The following is a 19,602-nucleotide window of genomic DNA, read 5'->3' as shown; positions in this document are numbered from 1 at the left end:
CGCGGGAACGATTTCCCTGTGATCAAATGTTTCCTCACATCGACTTCCTTGCATTCTTAGCTCGTACGTATTTTTATATCTCCCAGGTATTCATAGAACGATTTTCCAAAGTGGAAGAAACAAGAAGAAATGTGCGGCGCTCAGTCGCACATTTATTAAATTGCGAGTCTTCTAGTAAGCGTGGAAACATAAAATTTAATACAGGCCTTTACTACATCATAACGTACAGATTTTATGACGGCAAGAATTTAATTATTGTATTGAACTTTCTAGAATTGGAATCGACAGTAACAAATTTTACATATTTCGATCTCCGTATATCCTTTCGATTTGCTTTGTTGATTCAAGGTACAAAACAAAAATGGATGAAGTATCGTTTCAGGATCTTTTAACAAAATTTGTGAATATTGCTACGGACTGTTGCTCGGAACTTTCGACTTTATGTAAGCCCCGGCAAATTGAGAGATAAAAAACTGTTGACAAAATGATGGGGTTACGGAAGAAATCGCGGGAACGGCAATTTTGAGGAACGGTGGCCTACGGTGCCAAAGTGGCCCGTTGAAAATAGCTCGCCATTAGCCTCCGTATGAGAAGGGCATAATGTTATACATTACACGCTAATGGCCACGTACGTATTGCCGCTGAGAGTAGATGCACACGAGCCCGTTGTTCTCTCGGTCGCCTGATCGGCATACTAAGTGCCGCCGCGCCGCGCCGCGCCGCGAGATTCTTGAAAAGAGAACTCGGCCGGCGCGAGATGCAAAATCTGTGTCACAGGCTGCATCTGCGAGCAAGGAATCCTGCTCCTGCGAGTGGAAACCGGATACTGTGAAATCCTAGTTCGATTATCAACGGACCGACTTCTTCGCAGAGCCCTTCGGGAAATAAATTGCAAACTAAATCGCATAGAAAACGATCTCTGGAAATTCGTTTCGCTACATTACCTTCGCGCGGCATTCTTATTGCAATTTTTTAACGGCAATTTTTAACGAAGAAATCATGTATTTATAGTCCTACTACTGCGAGTCGAGAGATTGGTATTCGATATTTTTATGCATCAGGTTAGTCTACAATCTCGTTTGTTTTGATTTTTACGTTTTTGAAAAATTGTTTCGCCGCACTCGTACTTAACGTTTATATTTTCATTCGAAATAGAAGAAAAAGAAGAAGAAGTCACGACCTTTTAATTCTAATCGCGCATTTGTGAGACATACATCATAGATACAGCGCACAGAGATTTGATAAATGTATATACTAGTTACGTTAATTCGACTCTTGGAATTTATAATGGTACATCGTTTAAGACTTTGTTTTAGTAGCAATAATATTGTCGTAGTGAACAGTTAAAAAAATTAAGTGAACATTTCTCCGCTCGTCGAACGATTCTCTTCTTCATGCCAGTCATTTCTCACTATTTTATTGTAGGAATTTGAAGCCCGTATATTACATCTGACGTGACTTCGGCATGAAAGTGTGAGAGCGTGTACGTTGCTCGAAGTAATAGCGTTCAACCAGACTGTAATTACTTTGGCCGCAAGTAAAACAAATGAATAATTAATACCAGCTCGACTCGCGCGTTTAAGAGAGGCCACAAGGGAGCCATAGCGCTAAGCGTCTCTAATTAAGGATAACGAGTGACGTAATGGACGTGCAATTAACTACGCGCACGAACGCCGCGCCGGCAGCATTTCGCGCTTTCGCGTCTTCATAAACTTCGATCCAATCGTTTCCCAGAAGCTTATCTCAACTAGAATTTCTACATTCATCAATTCTTCGAGATCTCCCCGCGATTTCCTCTTTCAAAATTAACGCAATGAAAAAAACAATTCTTTTTACGCTAATGATTCCTCGTCGTCCTCAGTTTAAAAAATTAATTTCTTACTTTCTTGACTTCCTGGATGACAAGAGTAAGTATTGCAGAATACAAAAGAGAAAATCTACTTAGAGTTAAGAATTCGAACATGCTGTTACAATATTTATAACAGTTTTAAACTATTGCGAATAGAAATACACCTCTACTTACCTCGTGTCCGTTGCGATTGAGGTGGAGAATATTTATTTTGCCTGGAGATCCACAATCTAATGTATTAGAATAAGGTTCTGATGTTATCGGAAATCTATCACAATTGGAACAGAACAATTGCTCCTCGCTAACGACAACGCGTCAGCCTTGAAAGGGTTGAAAGTCCCCGGTAATCGAACGGAATCGCCTCGGAGCCATAATGACAGAGTAGCAGACGATGTCCTCCAGCTGACATGGATCCCGGCAACGGTACCCGACGTCTAAAAGACATCCTCTGCGTCCAGGACCGACGTGGAACGTCTTCACCTGGACGCGCGGCGGCGATTATGTCTTCGCCGGTGTGCGGGATCGAAACTGACGGAACTCGAGGGGCTGTTTCTGTTGTCGGTCGGCGTGTATCGCGCGTCAACGTCTTCCTCGTTCGCCTGTTTCGCGAACGAAGAGGAAGAGGGCGAGGCGAAGCCCGGGGATTCGCCCTCCGGCCGATTTCGCTCGGCTCGTTTTCGCACGGCACGCGGCGCCTCGTCCTGGCAGCTTCTCACGTTCATCAGGACACCTTGTATATCGTCCCACGTGGTGAGTTTCGGCCACCGCGCCGCGCGATGCATTCCAATGCAAATAACTCTCGCCCCGGGGACGCGGCGTAATCGTCGCAATTTCATGCTTCTCAGAAATTCAACCCGCCCAATCCCCATTGCCCCTCTCTCAACTTCTTGTTCCCCGGATTTCTCCCTCTTCAGCCTCGGCGAGCTTCTATATCATCCGACGAGCCATCCCCTGAAGGGGGTAGATCACCTTGACTACAAAAATAGCATTTTTTTTTTTATAGGTACCCGATAACTGAAAAATTCCGATTTTTTACAGTGGTAATAACACAACTTTTAACTTTATTCCCCATTTTTTTCACAACAAAATGTTAAAGAATTACGGAGTTATTCGTCTGTTTTTCAAACGGCCTTTTATCGGTACATCGGTGGATGGTCGCCATTGCCGACAAAAATTGAAACGCCTGTAACGAACAATCTTTTTCAAACTGAAGGCTATTATATGAAAACTGTAGCGTGGAATTTTTAGGAAATTCAATCATTTGTAGAAATGGCAGCAGATTGAATCGAAAAGGTTTAAAAGAAATATTTGAGTACTCGTTTAAAGTTTCAAGCGAATCGGTCGTAGCTCACAGCTCTCATTTTCGCGTTCCTTGGATTTCACCTCCCTTCGACGATGGTTAGCCTTACCGAGCTTCTATATCATTCGCCGAACCACCCCCTGGGTGGGTTTAATGCCTGCACGCGTTATTTGGACCCACGATCCAGAAGGATGACAACCGGTAACGTCCCGGGCTTATTTACGACCTCGCGGGCCAAGCGATCCAGCGATCGGGAGATCGAGAGCCCCTCCTTCTCCGATCGATGAGTTACCGCCACGGGCTTGTTTAAATTCGGCGGCTTCTTCCGACCGGTTAGCCGTGCGTGATAGCATCGAGGATGATAATGGCCTGGTTCCTCAGATCGGAGGGAGCTCGGGTTATTTGTATTAGGTTGTTACGTAGTGATATGTCCGAGGTTCGACGGTACAGCATTATCGGATAGTTAACCCCTTGGCTTCTTATGGCGCGTCCGATTTGTGAGGATTTCGAACGGGATCTACTAAATATTTGTGTTGTTCGCTTCCGTTAAATCGAAATACTATACAAAGAATTCTTATTGTGGTAGCTGTGAAAGAAATTGAAAGGCAAGAGGTCGTAGTCAATGGTTTCTTCTGAACTTTCAACGTTCTGGCAATTTTCTAACAACTGCGAAGAAGTGCAAGAAAGACAGAAAATTATACTTAACACTAAACCTACCAAGCACAAAACATATAAAAGTGAACGGTCTCATAGCAGGGAGAAAATTGAATCTACTTAAACTTTGTACGATTTTCATTATGATATGTGCTTACACAAAGAAGTCAATTCAGTAATTTCCAATGAAAATTTCAATAATTGTGAAATAGAAAACTGGTCATTTTGACCACGGTAGGTTTAGTGTTAAGCAAGTTTTTTTAACATTACTTCCGAGTTAACATTCTCGCGCAGGTAAATTTTGAACGCGCGTTCAGAGCCGTCAGCTGTAATTTCAATGTCCGCGAAATCAGATTACCACGGACACTAATTTCGAGAATCGATAAAACGATAATCCCGGTTTTAATCGTTCTCGTTTGTTAACACGAAGCCGGCGTTCGGCCGAGCACGACGAAAGGGATATTTTTTGGGGAGGCCGGACGGGGGGAATTAAGTGGGAGCCGTGTGTGCGTGTATCCCCACGGTTTCTGGAATCGCCGTTACCTCCACAGAAGAGGTTGACTTATGGGATGTAAATTACGCAATGGACCAGTAGGAGGCTGAGAGTATCACGTTTCAACTTGTCGGCAGGTAATCGTTTTTAGTATGCCGTGATCGCGTCTCGCAGGTTGCTCGTGAAGATGTCGAAATAAGGATCGGGATGACGGATGGGCCAGAAAACTTTTAATACGGGGACAAGCGTCGTTCGTTCGACCGTCGGATTATATAATACAAAGTGAAACACGTCGGGCCCGACGATCGGTTAAATTAGATTAGATTAAGTTCATCCGTGAACGGATCGGCCACCCCGCACATAAACTCCGGCTGTCAGGCCCCGGAGGAAACGGGTTTACACCGGGGAAATAATCTCGAAATTGATCTCGTTCAACCTGTCCCACTAAAATTTGAACTTGCGCGCTCCACATCTGGGAAAACCGGAAAGAACGTCAAGAAGCAGCCGATACAGTGACGAGTGTACCTTCCAGACCAAGAAATGTTATTCGTTGTTTCTTATTTTGTTGCCATAACCACAGGAAAATCAATAGCGATACCGATACAAGCTCATCTAAATTATCGGTTTACTTGAGGATCGATCGCGACTTGAGAAAATCATTTCCTGTTTGACCCTCATAATTCAAGTATAAATAAACCAGAAAAAATTGTATGAAAGTCGCTCGAGTATTGGATTTCACCTAATAATTAAATAATCCTTGTATCTTTACCATCAATTAGAATAACATCAGAAGCGATAATAGTTCTATCTTCACCGCTAATAACATAAATTGATTAACAGAAAATAGGGTCGCGCCTTGCGTAAACCTTGTATAAATAAAATATAGTCAAAGGAAAGCGTTCCTTCATCAAAGAAATTGCATCAGAGACGATAATAGTTGCATTGTGGCTGCCCCATCAATAAGACGAAGTAAATGACAGAATTTAGAATTGCCCTTAGCTTGAAGCTCCTCTAGAACAAAATCGCGCGCAGTATAAATAAATTCCAGCCGCAGCAAAACCGTTTCCCCATCAAAAAAATTGCATCAGCGGCGACCCTGAAGAACTTTTGCCGCGGCGCTGTATATCATCGGCCGCGAAAGCGTAGAGTGCTGGCGTGCCATCGAATCGTTGCATGAAAAACCGCGGGCTTTCACATTTTTCAAGAAGTCTTCTTCGGGCAACACGATGAATCATGCCGGACAGTAATTGCCGAAGAATGCCGGCGGAATCTGCAAGTTTCTGCGGCTTGTCCGCAACAAAACGTCACCGCGAGGACAAGATGGAAAGGGGATCTCGAGGATCCCGCGAGGAGGAAGAGGATCGAGAGATCTCGTGAATTTGTTACCGCGAACAGCGTCGCGTACACGGCGAAGTATAACGTACCGACGAAATCGAATTAATACGACGACAACGAAACGGGGCGACTTAAAATGCTAATGAACGAGCCGGCCGCGCTGACTCCTCTCGTCGACACGCTCGTTTCGTACTTTCACACGTTCGAATTTATCGAGATTTAATTCGTCGTACGATCAGGTGGGCCCACTACCGGTCGTTCGTTTCTGGATCTCTCAATGCTGGCCGGAACGCTAAACGATATCCCGTTAGCGCGATTCCATTCGAAATCCACGGCGGCGGTCGGGGTAATTTATACGAAATTGATTTAACGTTTTCGGACCGAACGGATAAGGGGATAAATATCCGGGCTATCGTGATATATCGAGTTTCGTCGAAAAAACTTCGTTATACCGGAATTAATTTCGTGCCTACATATCTTCTATTTGAAGGCGCGCATGGAAAGCGTGATTAATTATTCGGGGATTGAAAATTTCGAATATAGACGCCAGATGCAAATAAAGAATTTTTCAAACGAAGCTAATTATCGGAGATAAATATTCATACGACTAAGTAGATAAATATTGCGTTCGTAGCGTTTTCAAATTAAAATTCAAAGATATATTTATATTCATAGGTGTATTATATATGTATATTATTATATCTTGATTTTATCTTTGAATTTTAATTTAAAAACACTACGGATTCTCCTTCCGACCCAACATTCACCTGTTTACTAGTATGAGTATAACTTTCTGATTCCGTTTGGAAATTGTCTTAGAATTAGTTAATGTAGGAAATTCTTCAAGTCAATTTTGAAAACACATTGTTTGGCTATTGCTGTCTGTTTCCACTTAGAATGTATTCCCGCCTATTTTCCATCAAATCCTTCAATTAGGAAGTTTCGCAAGGTAATTCTCGATGCAGAGTGTCTGATTATTCCTGTCTGTTTCTACTTAAAATGTTAGATCACTTCTTTTCGTTTGACAAATTCTACAATCAGTAATTTCAGAGATGAAATCACGTTGGAAATTTTTCAAGGCAATCTTCGTAACTTCGTGTCTGGCCATTACAGTCCGTTTCTACTTACAATGTTACCTTCTCTATTTTCATTCAAGTTCTCCATACAGTAATTCAGGGATTGAAATTACGGTGGAAACTCGAGACAGTTTATGGTTCGCACGTTGTCTGGCTGTTACTGTCTGCTTCTACCTATAGCGTAATGTCTGTTAGCGTCAACGCATTTTTAACGAGAGGTTTTGGTGGGATGGTCGAAGGGATGTTTATTCCTTGACAGATTTATGGCAGGTGATATGATAGGCGACGCGATAGCTGATGACCGATTTGGGTCTCGCAGCTATCGATTGTCTAAGCATTGACTGTTTATTGACGGTGAGAATCTTTAGAAAAGGCAAGCGACCCGACTTCGTATTGCCAAAGACAAGGGACTCTTTGTCCTGAAGGACCTGGCCACGGAGTGGGGAAAGCTATGCCTTTTGGTAAGAGGTTTGTGATGAACCCCACGGCACTTACCCCAGAACCATGGGACCAGAAACTCCTAGTTTCTAACATGTCTGCACTGTGTGCATGTGTGACTCGTACACAAGTCCAGGGTTGATCAGCCTCGAATGCCTCGAGAGTTCTGTTCTAATTGGAAAATTTTCTTTCTGTTGCAGGGTGGTCGGAGCGGTGGTGGTCGGCGCTGCAGTCTGCGGCCGTATCCCGGGCCTTGCAAAAAGTCAGCGCGAGCAGTGCAGAAAAGCGCCACACGCGATGCCCGCGGTGGGCGAGGGCGCGGAGCTTGGTCTCCGCGAGTGTCGACATCAGTTCAGGCATCATCGGTGGAACTGTTCCCACGTGGCGAACGATCAGGTCTTCGGCCACGTGGTCGTAGTAGGTAAGGATTGTCCTGTCACCCGGGGCCTGGCCCCGCTATTTATTATGCTCCCGGCGTTTAACAGTGCCTCGTATACGTACATATACTACCGGGGCGAACCAGAGCGGAGCGTTCTGCGTCTGTAAAAGGCTAGCCGGCGCGGCGTGTACGCGGTAATGGATTCAAACCGCTCCGGTATTTCGAGCGCGCGACGGTGCACGCTGAACGATGTCGCGTGTAAACGCTGGATATGCATAAGGTATCCTGTATAAATTAGGGCTGAGGATTTGCTCGGGTAAATCGAGGATCCGAGTAGAACAACCTTGTGGGTTAGTGGGAACCGAGAGGGAAACCGATGGCGGTGATTATGGGAAACGATTGGGGAGATATTTTGTCAAGGTCGTTATTAACATTCGGCCTTGGTCTCCAAAATCTTTGAATCGTGGAACTGAAATTTGTTGAGATTGGGGGGGGGGTGGTTGATTTTCGATGTCAGCTTCGTAAGAGACAGCACCCACACAAGGTTGCGACGCGTCCCTTCTGCGGGCCAAGCATAAGTTATACGCGTATTATGCGGCTGGCGGGCAGCCGGCAGCATCACGAAACGGTAACACGAGAAACCGGACCCGCTTCTCTAACGTGTACACGCGTGTGCACGCTTGTGGGTGTAGGAAGCGGCTACCACGTAGCCGGCCCGTCGATTTCCACCAAGATAAAAACCGCTACCGCGCCACCGTGCGTATCCTCTGTCCTCTAATCCTCGTAAAAATGTCCGCGATTCCGGCGAAAAAACGCCTACTTCGGGGAACCCGGCCATCTCCCGGAATCCCATTACCTTCCCGGCCATTCCCTAATTTGGAGCTTTAACGTGATTTCGTCGTTCGTGTTTTTATCATCTCGACGGGCCCATTGTTGCTTTTTTACGCGCGGCGTATGCGAGATAAGGGTGACGGAACGCTGAGGGACAATTCCCAGGGGGGGGGGGAGGGACTGGCAGTTCAGAGTTATGGCGACGAGATTGTTGGATGGAGAGTGACCTGTTGTTTGGTGTCTCTTAATTGGCAGCACTGTGCCCATCTTACATTCCATTCGGTGCGCAAGAGTTACAAGCAAGAGTTTGTCGGAGCAGGACGTTAATTGACTTCAAATCTTTCGGGAAAAGCTACGCGACAATTAATTACAATTCTTGTGTAAGAGTTGGAAAATGTGGTATTTATAATTTTTGATACGGTAAGGGAAAGCGGTATAACGACTCGGGGACTTGGTCATTTTTAATGCTAATCAGCGGATATTATGCTGTTTTAGAAGTAACTTGTGCAATGAAGATCGTTCTTGAAGATCATCTTGCAGATATTTTTGTAACATGGAAATATGGAGAAATGATAACTAATACTTAGAAGAGGTGTTCTCGACAACATTTAATCCCTGAACAATTTGCACGCTCGGAATAAAAATTCTCGAAAGAGAGTTCTCGACGTTAAAGCTCCAAACACGTTCACACAGTTCGTTCGCCAGGAAAGGGTTAAACTGTTCTTTATCCCCGAGCAAAGTCGAAGGAACGATACGAAAGCTCATGCTGCCGAGAAAGGGGAATCATATTTTATTCGGACAAAGTGCAAGGTTTCTGTTGTTTTTTTGTTCTTCGTCCTCCCTGCCCCCTTCTCTTCTCCTCTTAATTTTCAAGCTTTGGAAGTAACTTAATATTACGCGAGAGAACGGTTACGGCAGGTTACGTAGCGACAAACGGCGAAAGCAATAATTCTCGTGGACAAGATAATCCGCGGAGTCCAGTCAGCGGAAGCTGACGTGATCCGCTCGCATAAATATCGCTAAATACGGCGTATTTGTCATCTCGGCATTAAAAACCATAAGCGCGGTCACTACGGCCGAGGAAAGAGGAGGGAAACGCGTTATGGGAAACGGGTAGGAGGCACGCACCGCGATTTCTCATGATTAACACAGGGGGATTAAACTTCAACGTGGGAAAAATCGAGAATGCAGAATCCGAGCCGTTGGTGATTTACAATGCGCAAAAGAATCGCCGGCGGTTTGTTTGCATGGCGTGCGACCCGGAACGCGAAACACCGAAGCATGATCGCGGGGCGAAACGATCCTGCTCTTTCCGAAAGATTGCGTGATGGAGGTCATTTTTATCATGGCTTTTGAATAACCGTTGCGGCCTTGTCGGTTCCGGATCTTTATTAAATATCGCCGGATTAAATTCTGTTCATTCGTTGCCGGGAGAAAATGGGTTGCGCACAATGGGGAGAAAAAGTGCTCCGTGTGGACTGCATACACTGCAATTATGGCTTTGCAACGGAAACTGTAACGGAAGGTATAACTCGAAATTCGACGGGATAAATGTGACGTTGGGAACGCTTGTTGCAATTATGGGGTTGATCGGAAACGGCTTCTGAATTTTGTTAAAAATCGTACGCGATTCGTTAGTTGTCCAGTTAGACTGCGTGGACCGAGTAGATTGAACACAGAACAGTAAAAATAATTAAAAAATCTAAACATTTTATTGGATTACTTTCAGCTTATTAAAATGTGTCGAAAAAGGCAACAAACGCGTATGTAGCTCCAGTATCTTGCGACGAATGTATACAATTTTTATTTTGCATGAGAATAATTAGCTACAACTTGAAACAGTAAAAAAGTGGGAAGAATCGAAAAGCATCGATGTATTACTTTCGAATAAAATCAACCCTCGGACTCTTGCGAGCTCTAGACCTATGCCGGAGTCATTTCTGACCCACGCCCGATATTTCACTACACTCTTCCTTCGATATAAGACGGTGGCTCGGGACCGGCTTTCGTCGTATATCGGACGAAGAAGAAGAGGTGATTTTCTTATTTCGAAGTAGTAAGCGTCGTCTTATATCGGAATAAAATTGTACATATTGACGGTCGCTCGAGCTTATCCCCACCGCTACGGGTCACGAAATGTGCACGAAAATGGTTAGTGCAGGGAAACAGTATTAAAGAAATACAGAGATTTCTAACGCAGAAAAACTTATAAATAATAAATACTTATAGCTCCGGGTCGAAATGGTGCATGCTCAGGGTTAAAACGAATCCTCGAACGCTGGTGAGAGCAAGGGGAGGCTCTCGTTCGCGTTCGTCGAATTATTTATGAATTCCGCTCTGTACAATGACATCGGTTGGCGAGCGTTTATTAAAGCCCGCGACGCCGGTATCTCGTAAAATCGAGGAAGCCTCGATAAGATACAAACGGGGGCCGTTGTGTCAGGATTTTCAAAAATAAAAGACCGGAAGAGAGACGAGCGCGGAGAGAGGTGGAGCGAGAGCGAAGTCGACGGAGAAGCAGAACGTCGGCGGGGAAGGAGGCGAACGTTTAAAGGCTTGCCGATAAACGAGGCAAAACGAAAATAGCTGGCTCGCAGGGAGGAAGTCGCGCGAGAAATAAGAAGGCCAGAAATTAATGCGCAGGAAAAAAGATAAATAACGCCGGTGCGGTGGGGTGGGGCGCCCGGTTGCTAACTTAATTAGTGAAATTAACGGGGCCGCTCAACATGTTGAAGCTAAGTGCGGCAATATACGCTTCAGATATTTCCCGGCTCTTAAAACGCTCACATTATGTACTCGATATAATCCGTACACGTAGGAGTGCGTGCTCTCGAATTAAACGCGCGATTAACACGTTTCGCCAAACACACGGGGCAAGCTTGAACCGAACGGAACCTATGCCAGCGTTCGTGTCTCCCGTAGACAATGCATAGTCGCGAGATATTCTACCGACTATGCTTTAAAACCCAGATTACGGGTTATGCAGATTATGCGTTGCTTCTTTCTTTTAATGCCTTTTCAATTTTCAAACTCTCCACAATTTTATTAAACCCTAATTTTGAAACTACGAAAGGAGGTCATTTCTGTCCGAGCGATTTCGAAGGATTTATACCATTCGCGTAGTTTGGTTCATATTATTTCCAATATAATATACTCGAACAAATTACTTGTGAAAATCATTGTAATCTCAATTTAAGGTGTTTAAAGGTACTATGTGCATTTTGCCAGATTTTTTTAAAGAAGCAGAAACGCCATGTGACTAAAACAGAATCGGAACGAAAAAATGTTCGGACTGCAAACCAGCTGTTAGGAACGGGAGAATCTGAAGGCATTAATTTACACATCTAAATATTTTGGGTCCGCTTCAATCCCGTCTGCAGGGTCTAGAATAAAAAGAAACGGAGGAGGCGGAGAGGAGGATCGTTCGGGCATTCGAAAGGGCAGGAAGGCGGAGGAATGGTTTCCACATTGGGTTCAGCAGAAATTGATAAGGAGCCGCATTAAGTCGGCTACGTCCTCGTTTGACGTTATCCGAGGGGAGAGGACACGTTCCTTCGGACAAGAGAACGTCCCTTTCTCTCTTTGCTCCACCTCGTCGCCCTCCAGGCCGTTTCTCGCTCTTCCCTGGTGCTCTTTTGTTTTTTCTTTATTTTTCCGCCATTCCGCTGTGCGGTCCGGATTACTTTGTCACGCGTGAAATAAAATTAGCACCGCCACGGACCGTATGTACGCGGATTTATTGGCCGATAATCCCGATATTATCGTCGGGATAAACTCGGGCTCGGTGTATACCGCGATTTTCAGCCAGTCCCCGATCGCACCGAGGAACAAGTGCATCCACGTCCGTGCTCCGATTCTTATCGGCTGATAACGATTTAACGCTCCTCTTCGCGGGATCGGTGTTTTTCTGGCCGATCGAGAGTTATCGTCGCTGCCCTCGCTTCGCTTGCGAATAAAGGTCGCTCGTGGGTCCGCGGGCTGCCTCGAATTTAAGAGGGATTTCGCTCTGATCGACGCGGAACACGATCTTTGCTCAAATGGTATTAAAAGTGCACCACTTTTGCCTCTTGAGATAGCAACTTGATCGTACAAGCGACAGGAGGGACAGTCCCGACTGAAAAATGGGGAAAGAACATTGGTTCTGCTATACCGAAAACAGCAAGATGAATCTCAACCCTTAAACTCTAAAAGGGGGTTATTCGTGTCCAAGTGATCACGAACAGTTTGTACAATTACATGTCGAAATTATGGTAATATTAATGTAAGATGTTTGAATTTTTTCAGATTTTTTAAAAGACCTTTACTCACTAAAACATTCATCAGACATGAAAGACACACGTTTACAGTCTTATGAACATCACTGCCTTATGAAAGATAAACTAGAAACGTCAACCCTGCGAGTCTAATGTTACCTATGTGTTTGCAGTTTCATCTCAGTAGAATTCGCACAGCAATTTTTATAGTTTCTTCGTTGCTCCGGGTCCCTGAGGTATCTGACAGAGATCATATCGAGTTAGAGACTTCGTCAGCGCTCTAACAGTTTCTTTTCTTTTGCGTCTGCTTTTCTTAGAATATTTAATGCTAACGACAAATCTAACAAGTATCCGTCTCCCCAGAGAGAGAGAGAGAGAGAGAGAGAGTCGTCAGGGTCGATAAATCCTGCGGAATCGACTTCCAAATACGCTGTGGGCACGTAAGTAGGCAGGCAGTCAAAACGAACGGGAATAAAAAGAAATATGAGCGGAATATAAAAATAACGATGCATCATTAGAGCTCGAGCTGACCAAGAGAATTCTTGAGAGACAGAGAAGAGAGAGAGCAGAGTTCTTTTTGTGCGACCCTTCCCACAGTTGGGGATGGGACGAACCATTCTGCCTGAATCCCGGTAAGAGATACTCTCGGAGCTCATCTATCTTCTAAAAACCCGTCGAGATCGACCAAGAGAGAAAAAGACAGAGAGAGAGAGAGAGAGAGAGATATGGCCGATCCGTAATTAAGAGTACGGCCCCCGCCGATTGAATTAATAATAGATAATATTCCGTGAACGGAGAGAGTGGCCCCGGTAATGGATCTCTTAATTATGTCGTTTTGTTTCGACGATTAGGGGACCTTCCGCCCACGACGATCCACGAAATCGGCGCCCGGCTCGCGTGAAGAATCCTAATTTATGAAAATGTATTCACCGCGAATCGGCGAGTGGGCCGCCGTGCTTTTGATTACTTAAGCGCCGCTAACTCGATACCGGGACAGCTTGGATCGTCTCGAATTGAAAAATTATTAAACACTAAGTATAATAAATTCAGCCGGTTTAACAGAATTGCATGCAGTTTTATCATTCAATAAAGTTGTGTGCAGTTCGAAATTTTAGGAGAATTTCATGCGGTTGCAAGATTCAATAGAACGGTCCACCGCGTTCGAAAATTTCATAGATTTCATACACAGTTTGAAGATTTAGTCCTCTGCTTTTAATCCTGAAATATTATTTTAACCCTTTGCACTCGAAGCTATTTTAACTCCAAAACGAAACATTTCATCCGACCTAGAATATTGCCCTTCTATATATATTTTTTTTCATCTTACACATACGAAAATGGTGCAGCTTACTCGTACAATACCGAAATGTTTAGTAATTTATTAAATACTAACAAATTTAATAATCTAAAAAATATTTTGAATAATGATACAGCAATTTTTAATGGTGCCTTACAGTCACCATTCGAGCGCTAAGGGTTAAGACAGAAATGCAATTCAATGCACACGTGTCAACAGCCAAATAAAATGATCAGCCATTTGTATGTTCGAAAATATTCAAAATGAGAATAAGGAAATATTTGAAATCAGTGATGGCTGCCACGGAATCGTGAAGATCGTTCGGTCGATTCATCTCCGCTAGGAGTACAGTAAAGCCTCGTTCACCGCACGAAATCCTCGTTCGTTGCATGCTGGCAACCCCCACCACTAGTTACAAATTCCGGGACTAGTGGTGGGGATTGTGTTGGCTACGCGGAGGAAATACGGAGTGGGAAAGTGGCACGACAGATCGTTGGTCGCCTCTTACATCGCGCAACCTCGATTTTCGCACGTTCTTTTCCGGTCCGGTTTCGTGCAACGATCGAGGTTCTACCGCGATCAAAGAAACTTTTTTCCCGTGTTGTCCGGACGAGTACACACCGACGGGTAACTAAGAGAAGTGGCGATAAATGTTAAGCCCGGCACGAAACGAGGCTCATAAATCTCGCGGGTAGGTTAAGGCTCGATCCGAGTGGCCGATTCGCCGGGCATAGAAACCTATCACGAAGTCGCACGGGCGATCGTCATGAAGTCGTCGCGGTTAACGTCTGCGTCTCTCAAAGACGGCACCCGAAGCTTGATTTACGCCGGCAATCCTCTCCCGCGGAATCTCCCTCACGATTCAGTTTCGAGTCCCATTCAAATATCATCGGGATGCAGTTCGAACGGGCCCCGATGCCACGCAGCGCGATGGAAGGCTGGCTTGGCTGACTCTCGGCGATCCCATTCGAAGGCAATCGTAACCGGATCGTGACCGTGTCGTTGCTCGGCCACCGTGGTAAATCAAGCCCGAATCACCGTGTAAACCTTCCCGGCCGCGCTATTCCGCCGGTTTCAACACACAATATCGGGCCCGGTGTACATGCCCTAATGAGAGACGAGGCGAACGCGCCTCTGACACAGGTAGAGACGTATTTAGGTAGGTGTTCCACGACGGAACAGCGCCGAGTGTGGGCCAGTCCAGTTATTCGACGACGCGTACGGGGATCGACGCACAGTGGTCGACGAGTACAGAAACCGGGAGAGAAATTTTTTAAAATTATTGTAGACATCCGAAATTGTTGTGTAACCTGATTGGTTAACACGTTGAGTGCCATGTCACTCATATGTGGGTGACGGAATTATTTGTCCATGTTTTAAAATAAATGTTTACGTCAATGTATTCATTGTACCAAATTTGATTAGGGTTTGTAAAATGCAAGAAAGTTGGAGGACTACTCAATATCATACATTTAATTTTTTCAATTTTTATTCCATCAAATAACTTGCTTTGATTTCATGGAATTTTTGAGGTTTCTAGTTTGGCAGTCAAAGTGTTAATATCTGACACGCGAATGTCATTTATAACTAAGAAAATTGATATAATTGAAAGTTACTGTATAAATTTCAAAAAGCTGAATAATATTTAGCTTCAGTATTAATTAACTTAACCAGTTAACTGCGTTCGACGTGTATACTCGTCATTGCTTGATTGTAATTCCGCGCTTCGTGAGGGATTTTTCAAATCAAACTCCGCAGTTAACCGTTTGCACTCGGCGCTATTTTAAATCTGAAACTAAATTTTTCTTCCGTCTTACAATATTTTCGTTTTATTCATACGAAACAGATCCGATTTCTACATATAATATTTAAATGTTTAGTAATCCATTAAATACAAATTTTGTAATGTAACAAATATTCTGTAATATTTTCTGTAATTTCTTTGAAATAATGCCACAACAATTTCTAGTGGTATTTCAGAGTCACCACTCGAGTGCAAAGGGTTAACTGGTTAATATTTAATATTTAGCTAATCGATGTTTGCGTTAGCCCTTGGGACTCGAGTGTCGACTCTGAGGCGCCACTAAAAATTACCACATCAAAATATTTGTTGCATCAGTTGGGTATGCATAAAATGAAAAAAAATGATCTAGGTAGGTACAAACGCATGGTTTTCGAGTTAAAATAGTCCCAAGTGCTAGTAAGATGTCTCTTCCACTATCAGCGTAGAAACATCTACCGGTGTGTATCGTATGTAAAACTGACGATCGGTAAAGAAAAAAAAAAAAAAATTCGAATTCAATAATCGCCAAACCGAAAGATCCAAATTTAGCGTACACTCGAATCATAATTAAGTTAATACCAACACCAGTGTACACAAGGTTAACACGAGTCCCCATTCTCCGTGTAGCCCGCGCGAAAACAGAGTGGAGAGAGGCTCGGTTGACGATCGCGGGGAGGACGCGCAGCAAAAAGAAGGGTCCTCGAGAAAGGTCTCAAGCTGTGAAACGAAACTCGGATACTGCTTTTGGACTAATGACCGCGAATCGCATAAATTCGGTGCGTCCACGTGGCACGGGAATTCCATTCGCATGCTATCTCGTGGGGCGAGCCGAGCGAGGGTGCAGCCTTCGAGAAAGGGCGAAAAAAAAAGGCGGAGAGAAAAAATCGGTCGTGCTCCTCTCATTATGCGCGCGGCTCTTGATATTCGTTGTTGGAGTTTCCACGAACCGGTCGAGTCGCTCGTCGGACACGCGAATGTGTTCGGGCGTGTGTGCGAATCGGTATCTGATCGATTCGAGCGCGAGTTGTCACCCGGGCGAATATAACCGAGTCAAAACTGTCCGGACGATAACAACCGAGGGATTGTGTGTCGTGCTCGATTTTTTCCTGTCCCCCCACTCCACCCCGCCCCGCCCAATACCATGGTTCAGGACGAGGAACGATGATCGACCTGAGGTTTTCATCGGGACTGGAACGCAATACGGGCTGGAAATACGTTCGCCCCCTTTTCCGTCTGTACCGGTTCTCTCTCCTCTCTCTCTCTCTCTCTCTCTCTCTGCTCTTTCTCTCTCATCTCCCTATCTCCCACTCGCGCGTAATTTAGTCCGCGAAGCACTTCGGCTGATTACTGGAACTCGGAAATTTTCATAATCAACGTCCTCATCTAGCGGCACGCAGCAACCCTCGGCGCTGTCAGGATTCTTCGACCATCGACGAAACGGATGTTGCGGGCTCCCGCCGATTACACGCCGGATATCTGTAGATTAACTTTTAATTGAGAAGAAAACTGGCAATGCTCGAGATTAGGCGGAATTTCCGCGTTTGAGGGAGCGAGGCGGTCGGGTCTGATGGGATCGAGATCGGTTGGGTAATCCAGGTGTGCATTATTATGTATATTATAGGCAACAAGTATTGCGGTATTATCGTTATTATTGAAAATATTCCGATCGTCGCCAGGCGAACAAATTGAAAATGAACACGTTGTTTTGTGGAGGACAAGAAAATTTGATGGCCTGCACAGGTGTTTCCATGGGAAATGATAGAACAGATTCATTCGTCTTCACGTCACGAGAAGATACGTCACGTGAAACGATTTTCAGTGTAATTACCGTAATCGTAGGCAAATCTACACGAACCTGTTGAAGTTGAACAGGTTACTAGCAAATCTGATCCAAAGAAACAATTTGCACAAGTCACAAGTAACACAAGTGTACACCGCACCTGTCGCAGACGAACAACAAAAGAAAATCAAAAGGCAACGTTATTTATAAATAAAAGAAGCGATAATAGAGGAAACATGGAATCGCGATAGACCATCGTGCACGATTAATAAACCATTGTAAATTAAACAGTCCCATTTCTCAGGCAAGCAGCCAAGAGGAGAGTCCCGACCATAAATTGCCAATCCACAGGACAATCTCCACTAATCCTTAATCATCGGCCCAACCGAGCCACCTCGAGTCGCATCGACCGCTCTAATTAATCCGAAATTCTCGAAAGCAGCCAAGAAGACGATTCGATAAAAGCATCAACTATATTTACGAACAGTGAGTTATCAGACCCGTTCGAAATTCATCCCCGCGGTTATCGAAACAGAGACCGGATCATAATTTACCATCGAACACCAGTCCCGAGGGAAGAGAAGTCCAGGACCGTCGATAAATTCCAGCTCAGACGTAACCGCCGAGGTGGTACCTGCGTCGCCTATCACCTGGACTAGTTGCGATGCTCAGAGCACTGATATCAAGGATTTACCTGGTGAGACCACGGTGTCGGCGTTTTCTACCGTTGGCTGCACCTTCACCAATTTATCGAACAAATTAGCGGCGAGATAAAGTCGACAGAGACGGATCGCCCTGCGCGACGAACGATACAATTATCCCCGACGATGAACTTCTTCGAGCCAGCCAGGAAACCCAGTTCCCCTGCCGCTTGCGGATTTGCGAATTATAAGATTGAGACGTAGTCCTTTCGCCGGATGCGCGAGCTCCCGATTAAGGCCGCCGAGACGCGTGTAAGTTTGCTTTTGCATAGTGCGTCGACCAATGCAGGATAGCCGGGGAACCAATTCGTTTGTCGGTGAAACGTAATTTTCTGACGATCTAGGACTTTTAGATCAGCCCTTGATCAGTCTGTGAGAACAGACATGGGAGTCCTCAGAATTTTGCTGAGGTCTTTAGCAGTCTCTGACAACGGACATGGAGTCCTTAATCATCCTTGTCTCTATGCGTTACATCTCCATACTAATCCCTTTGCACTCGGATGTCCCCTCTGAGGGGACACTATGAGTCCTAGAATAGAATAAAGTCATAGAATGGTATAAAAATGCTTGGATTCCACGGCATGCACATCGACAATTTTTGGCCTACTTCGAACGCGTATGTTACCAAATATCTGCATAATCTCGTTAGCTGATGACCAGCGCGCGCTAGATTGAACCTTCCTCTTTCGAGAATGAGCATTTTCAAAACGAAGAAATATTTTCATATAAGGACGAAAAGTTGAAGCACGTAAAACCATTTTTCGCCTATTTTTGTCGGTAACGTGGTCGCTCTACCTTATCGCGAATCTACGGAGTCTTGACTGTTAATCGTTGAAAGTTAATCTAACAAGCCCCGAAGAACTACAAAATGTTGCAAACAGGAATTCTGCAGGATTTCCCCAGCTCTCTGACGTAGAACCGCGGATGGTCACCGTGGGACAGGGGCCCATAGACAGATTTCCATTTACAACTGGCCGGATGGGCATTACGGTTGGCAATCGGGGCCCGTCGGTGGGCTAACCTGCCGAGGTTCGCTAGCGCGTGCAACCACGCGGCGATACGATCGATATGGCGGCAGTAGTTCAGCGTAGAAAACTGCCAACGGGGACTCGGAGATCCGTGGATTGAGTTATGGCAGGGGCCCCGGCCCCGGCCGAGTCCCCAGGGGCCTCGTGCCCCAGCGTTAGAGGGCCTCTTTAAGCCGTATAAATAAACTAGTTAATAAATTAATATATCGCTGGCGTATCTTTTACCCCGTGGCAGCCAACTGCCCCTGCGAAAATCGCTAACAAGACCAGGCCCATTAATAATGGCCGAGGAGAGGCGATGAATTCGCGCCGCTTGCTCCCTGCCCTCCTTATTAAGACGTAACCGCTCATCGACCGACCGATAAGTGCGATTCAGGAAACTGCCATGATCGAGAGCAGGCGTGG

General features: G+C 45.0%; 1 protein-coding gene across 3 annotated transcripts in view; it reads left to right on the top strand.

Moving 5' to 3' along the window:
* Positions 1–19,602, top strand: part of LOC143354740 (protein Wnt-7b) — a 104,230-nt gene that overhangs the window by 56,838 nt on the left and 27,790 nt on the right. For all 3 annotated transcript variants that reach the window (XM_076789017.1, XM_076789016.1, XM_076789015.1), the window contains exon 2: positions 7,346–7,566. In XM_076789017.1, the coding sequence (XP_076645132.1) occupies positions 7,346–7,566 (221 nt within the window). The remainder of the gene's footprint in view (positions 1–7,345; positions 7,567–19,602) is intronic.

The sequence above is a fragment of the Halictus rubicundus genome, chromosome 6 (genome assembly GCF_050948215.1).
Source record: "Halictus rubicundus isolate RS-2024b chromosome 6, iyHalRubi1_principal, whole genome shotgun sequence".
NCBI lineage: Eukaryota > Metazoa > Arthropoda > Insecta > Hymenoptera > Halictidae > Halictus > Halictus rubicundus.
Note: the sequence above shows the minus strand (reverse complement) of the source record. Positions and strands in the feature narration are given on the sequence as shown.